Source organism: Geospiza fortis, unplaced genomic scaffold (assembly GCF_000277835.1).
Source record: "Geospiza fortis unplaced genomic scaffold, GeoFor_1.0 scaffold262, whole genome shotgun sequence".
NCBI classification, from domain to species: Eukaryota; Metazoa; Chordata; class Aves; order Passeriformes; family Thraupidae; genus Geospiza; species Geospiza fortis.
The window spans coordinates 641932-648228 of record NW_005054510.1 but is presented as its reverse complement, the minus strand read 5'-3'; the positions used below and the strand labels follow the sequence as shown (position 1 = coordinate 648228).

General features: G+C 43.7%; 2 protein-coding genes across 2 annotated transcripts in view; one reads left to right on the top strand and one right to left on the bottom strand.

Moving 5' to 3' along the window:
• The window catches only part of JHY (junctional cadherin complex regulator), a 21214-nt gene extending 18868 nt beyond the window's left edge, over positions 1-2346 (top strand). Inside the window, exon 10 of the mRNA XM_005428873.2 lies at positions 2064-2346. Coding sequence (XP_005428930.2) covers positions 2064-2076 — 13 coding nt within the window. The 3' untranslated portion in view covers positions 2077-2346. The remainder of the gene's footprint in view (positions 1-2063) is intronic.
• Positions 2347-5413: 3067 nt separating this feature from the next.
• The window catches only part of BSX (brain specific homeobox), a 5889-nt gene continuing 5005 nt past the window's right edge, over positions 5414-6297 (bottom strand). The window contains exon 2 of the mRNA XM_014310296.1: positions 5414-5653. Within this exon, the coding sequence (XP_014165771.1) occupies positions 5414-5653 (240 nt within the window). The remainder of the gene's footprint in view (positions 5654-6297) is intronic.

Below are 6297 nucleotides of genomic sequence, written 5' to 3'. Positions count from 1 at the left end.
CAGGAATGTGGAGAAAGGAGCAGCTCTGGTGTGAGGAGAAGGAGTGGTTTCAGTGGTTTCAGGAATGGTGTCAGTGGTTCCAGGAATGGTTTCAGTGGTTTAAGGAATGGTTTCAGTGGTTTCAGGAATGGTTTCAGTGGTTCCAGGAATGGTTTCAGAGGTTTCAGGAATGGTTTCAGTGGTTTAAGGAATGGTTTCAGTGGTTTCAGGAATGGTTTCAGAGGTTTCAGGAATGGTTTCAGTGGTTTCAGTGGTTTCTGGAATGGTTTCAGGAATGGTTTCAGAGGTTTCAGGAATGGTTTCAGTGGTTTAAGGAATGATTTCGGTGGTTCCAGGAATGGTTTCAGTGGTTTCAGGAATGGTTTCAGAGGTTTCAGGAATGGTTTCAGTGGTTTCAGGAATGGTTTCAGAGGTTTCAGGAATGGTTTCAGTGGTTTCAGGAATGGTTTCAGAGGTTTCAGGAATGGTTTCAGTGGTTTCAGTGGTTTCCTGCAGTGGTTTCAGGAATGGCTGAAATGTGAGCAGCTCACCTTCACTCCTGCCACCACAAACCCGGGTGATAAACCCTTAAAACCAACTTTTTCCTTGAAGAAGTGCGCCCTGCTGGGGAGGAAAGCCGCCGGTGGGATCAGGATCCCACGTCTGCTCCCTCCTGCCTTCCCAGGGATCCGTGCTGGGAGCAGCTGCTCCACCCTGCAGGGAGGCACCAGGGGCTCGACCAAGCTCCAGAAACAAGATAAACCCAAGAAACAAGGAATCTAGAAACAAACCCAAGAAATCTAGGAAAAAAACCAAGAAATAAGACATCTAGAAACAAATCCAAGAAACAAGAAATACAAAAACAAGGTAAACCCAAGAAACAAGACATTTAGGAACAAGATCAATCCCAGAAACAAGAAATCTAGAGACAAGATAAATCCAAGCAACAAGAATTCTAGTAACAAGAAAAACCCAAGAAACAAGAATTCTAGAAACAAGATTAATGCAAGGAACAAAAAAATCCGGTAACAAGATAAACACAAGATACAAAAAATATGGAAACAAACCAAAGAAACAAGAAATTTAGAAACAAGATAAGTCTAAGAAACAAGAAATCTAGAAACAAAACCAAGAAATAAGAAATCTAGAAACAAATCCAAGAAATAAAAAAAATCTAGAAAAAAAAAGTCCAAGAAACAAGAAATATAGGAAAAAAATTTAAAAATCCAAGAAATAAGACCCCTAGAAACAAATCCAAGAAGTAAGAAATCTAGAAACAAGGTAAACCCAAGAAACAAGACATTTAGGAACAAGATCAACCCAAGAATCAAGAAATCTAGAAATAAATCCAAGAAACGAGAAATTTAGAAACGAGATAAACACAAGAAAAAAGAAATCTAGGAACAAGATTAATTCAAGAAACAAAAAATCTGGTAACAAGATGAATCCAAGAAACAAGAAATCTAGAAACAAATCCAAGAAACAAGACATCTAGAAACAAGATAAATACGAGAAGCAGGAAATCTAGAAACAAACCAAAGAAACAAGAAATTTAGAAACTAGATAAATCTAAAAACAAGGTAAACCCAAGTAACAAGACATCTAGAAACAAGATAAATACGAGAAACATGAACTCTAGAAACAAACCACAGAAATGAGACATTTAGAAACTAGATAAATCTAAAAAAACCAAGAAATCTAGAAACAAATCCAAGAACCAAGAAATCTACTGGGCTTGGCCATGGGTTATTTACACCTTCCCCACTTCCTCCATGTGTGTGTAACAGCAAGAAATTCAAATTATTTACTCTATAAATGCCCTTAAAATCTATATCTCCGCTGCTTTTATGGAGGTCTGGCTAGAAAATGAAAAAATTTGGGGTTGGAATTGCTTTCCAAACCCAAAAAAGTTCAAAATGTTTAAGGCAGCATGCAGGAAAATGCTCAAAATGAAAACAGAAAGCAAAGGTTCATGGCAGGGTTTTATAGATTGGGGTTTGATCTTCTGTAATAAAACAACAACAACAACAAAAGCATTAACCACTTGTGAATTAAATAATCACCAGAACACAATTTCATTTCAGAGCGACTCACTGAAGAATTTTGATGAAAATCAATCTTCTTGAAAAATAGGAAATCCACGGACATTTCCTGTTCCCAGCAATGATTTCCTGCGAGTCGCTTCCGCTCCAGCATTCCCCAAGTGAACACGTTCATTTTATTTTATTTTAAAAAGAGAGACAACTCTAAATCTCTCCCCTACTCCTCAAACTTCTTGGGAAGAGCAAGGAAAAATCGTCTGCTAAGAATAAGTCAGGATCCAAGAATAAAACCTCATTTCATTTATTCCAAGTGAAAAGTCTCTAAATAAAACCTCATTTTATTTATTCCAAGTAAAAAAATCTCTGAATAAAAAATCATTTCATTTATACCAAGTGAAAAAATCTCTGAGTAAAATCTCATTTTATTTATATCAAGTGAAAAAAATCAAGTGAAAAAATAAAACCTAATTTAATTTATTCCAAGTCAAATAATCTCATTTCACTTATTCCAAGTGGAAAAAAAATATCTCTGAATAAAACCTTATTTCACTTATTCCAAGTGAAAAAATCTCTGAGTAAAATCTCATTTTATTTATTCCATGTGAAAAATCTCTGAATAAAACCTCATTTCACTTATTCCAAGTGAAAAAAAATATCTCTGAATAAAACCTTATTTCACTTATTCCAAGTGAAAAAATCTCTGAGTAAAATCTCATTTTATTCATTCCAAGTCAAAACAATCTCTGAGTAAAATTTCATTTTATTTATTCCATGTGAAAAATCTCTGAATAAAACCTCATTTCATTTATACCAAGTCAAAAAATCTCTGAATAAAAACTCATTTCACTTATTCCAAGTGAAAAAATCTCTGCTAGAAACAGAAAAATGAGTGCCCAGCCCTTCCTCTTCCCCAGAACCATCTCATTCTCCAATAACCTGTTCCCAAAACGTTGCCCAGACTCTCTGGAAATGACATTTTTCCATCTCCAGCTTGGCAGGAGCTGCCTGCTGACACAGGGGATTTCTCTGCCAGTGTTTCCTTCACCTCTCTCAATTTTTGCGCCAAACTTTGTGGGATAAGCAAATTCCCAAATCTTCCTGTTCCCTGCAAGGCTCTGGTGTCCAGCTGGGATCCCTGGGAATGGGAATATTCCCACTCTGTCTGTGTGGGATCGGTTTTTAATCTGATTTTTGGCTTTAATTGTTAGCCAAGGTGCCCAAAACCGCCCAGAGGTTGTTGGGTCTGTTTTATTGATCGGCAGAAATGTTTTGGGATGGGAGTTCCTGGAGCGGCAGGGGAGCAACAGCAGAGATTTGAGGGGTTTTTGAGTCGTGTTTTAACCTTTTTCTCATAGATCTGACACCACAGAGCAGAGCCAGAGCAGCCCCGAGCCTGGAACTGCAGCAGCAAACATGGTCCAAAAAAAATCCCATAAATATCATGTGGATCCCATAAATATCATATAGATCCCATAAATATAATATAGATCCCATAAATATCATATAGATCCCATAGATTTCATGTAGTGAAAAAATACTCATTTTAGATCCCATAAATATCATATAGATCCCATAGATTTCATGTGGATCCCATAAATATCGTGTGGATCCCATCAATATCATATGGATCCCATAAATATCATGTGAATCCCATAAATATAATGTGGATCCCATAAATATCGTGTGAATCCCATAAATATCGTGTGAATCCCATAAATATCGTGTGGATCCCATAAATATAATATAGATCCCATAAATATCATATAGATCCCATAAATATCATGTGGATCTGATCGCAATTTTAATAATTCCCGATGAAACCTGCGGGGGGGAGGCTGACGATAATCCCAGAGCAAAATACACAGAAAAAGTGTGAAATTCCCAGGTTTTTAAATTCCCATCGCTTCTCTGCCCACGGGATTTGGGAGAAAGGGAGAAATCCGACCCGGGAGTGGCATTTCCACCCAGCTCTGCTTCAAACCCCGCCGAGAAACGTGGTTGCTTTAAAAATCCTAATTTTTAGGGAGATTGGTGGCATTTTGCTGATGGAAATAATTGTCCTGAAAGGATTAATTTATGAAATATCCTGAAAGAATTATTTATGCAGCTTTTCCTGGATATGTGGATGGGTATTGGGGGTTTTCCTCTAAACACAATGTGTGATCTTTATTTTTCATGTAAAAAACTAGAAAGGCAGACTCACAAAAAAAAAAAAAAAAAGGAAGCGAGCATACACTTTTCAATCATCTATATTTGATATATTAAACAGGAAAATTAAACGTTTTCCCCTCACAAAACGACATTTCCCATCATCCAAAATGCCCTGAAAGTGCTAAGAATGCCAGACAACCAAATGAAATTCCCGAGAAAAACAAAATAAAACCAAAAAAAAAAAAATTAAAGGAATAAATTAAATAAGCGAAGGAGTCACCGCCGTGGTGCTGCTGCAGCAGGGGATGCTGAGCCAGAATTTTCAGCAGAAATTTTCCCAGGAAAATTCCCAATGCCAACATCTCCTCCCAGGAGATGCTGAACATCCACCGCGCTCCCGGAGCATTTCCCAGCCAGCAGCTCAGCCCGAAACCAAAACTAAATGATAAAAAAATCAGAATTTACCTGGAAATGAACCCCATTTCCCTGGCAGGAAGGTAAAGGCAAAGCGGGGCTGCTCCAGCTGAGCGCAGGGAGGCGGGAGGAGACGGGAGCCGGACGCGGGACCCGCTCCGGGGCTGTTTCAGAGGAAAATGGAATTATCCGGCATCCACACCTTTAAACCGGGCAGGAATCACGCTGCCCACACTTCTCCAAGCTGTAGAAAATCCCTTTTTTTCTGCCTGGGAGCGCCGTTTGCTCCGCGCAGCCGAGGCACGCTCGAGTTCTTGGTGATGCTCCCCCTTCACTCCCCCACAGCGGAATGAAATAAAGCCGATTTTTTGCCTTACCTGTTTCTTCGGAGGGTTTTTTTTCTTACAATTCTTTTTATTTATGCACGTCTTGGAAGCTCTGCCCGACCTCCCGCGCTGGGGATGGAGGCGGCGAGCGTGGGGAGAGCGGCGAGGATTTAGGGATTCGGGGAATAAAGGGTGAAATTTGCCCTGCCTGCCGCTCCCAGGAACCACAACACGCTGCCACGAGTATACATTTATTTTACACCCGAGGAAAAGTTCGGGGAACGAGGAAAACTCCGACATTTCGGAGGGAAGGGGGAACCTAAAACAACCTCGGCTCCTTTCATTTCCGAGCACAGCCCAGCCTGGGGGTGATGCTGGGGGGCACCGCGGGGTCCCGGCCCCCTCGGGGACATCGCTGGGGAGGGGAGGGGGCTCCCCCTTTCCGGAGCCGTGCCCCCCTTCCCGAGCCCTTCGGGGGCCAAGGAGAGGCAGGGGAGCCCGCTAGAGGCGGTGGGCGCAGATGTCCCCCTCCTCCAGGATGTCCACCTCGTCCTCGGGGTCCTGCAGCAGGAAGGGGCCGGGGGGGCCCTTGCGGGGCTCGGTCCCGGCCGGTTCGGGCAGCTCGGGCTCGGGGGAGCTCTGCTCCCGGCTCTCCTCCCCGGCCGCCTGCTTGGGGTCGTCCTGCGTCTTCCGCAGCTGCTTTTTGTGCTTCATGCGGCGGTTCTGGAACCAGGTTTTCACCTGGGGAGAGGAGGGAAAGTGGGGGAAAGATTGGAGGGGGGAAAAAAGAGGGGAAAAATTAAAGAGAGAAGGATGCTGGGTGTGATGGATGTGGGGATGCTGGAAGTGATCCCGGGGTGCTGAGTGGGTGGGATGTGAGGATTCAGAGGGGATGGGATGTGGACGGTGCTGGAGGGGATGCGGGGATGCTGAAAGGATGGGATGCGGGGATGCTCCTCTGGATGGGGGGATGTTCCTCGGGATGTGGGGACGCTGGACCCATGGGATGAGGGCTGGGAACAGGTGCCGGGGACAGGATGCTGGAAGTGATCGGGGATGCTGAAAGGATGGGATGTGGGGATGCTCCTCGGGATGTGGGGATGCTGGACACATGGGATGAAGGCTGGGGACAGGATGCTGGAAGTGATTCAGAGAATGCTGAAAGGATGGGATGCTCCCCGGGATGTGGGGATGCTCCCCGGGATGTGGGGATGCTCCTCGGGATGTGGGGATGCTCCCCGGGATATGGGGATGCTCCCCGGGATGTGGGGATGCTCCCCGGGATATGGGGATGCTCCTCGGGATGTGGGGATGCTCCCCGGGATATGGGGATGCTCCCCGGGATGTGGGGATGCTCCTCGGGATGTGGGGATGCTCCCCGGGAT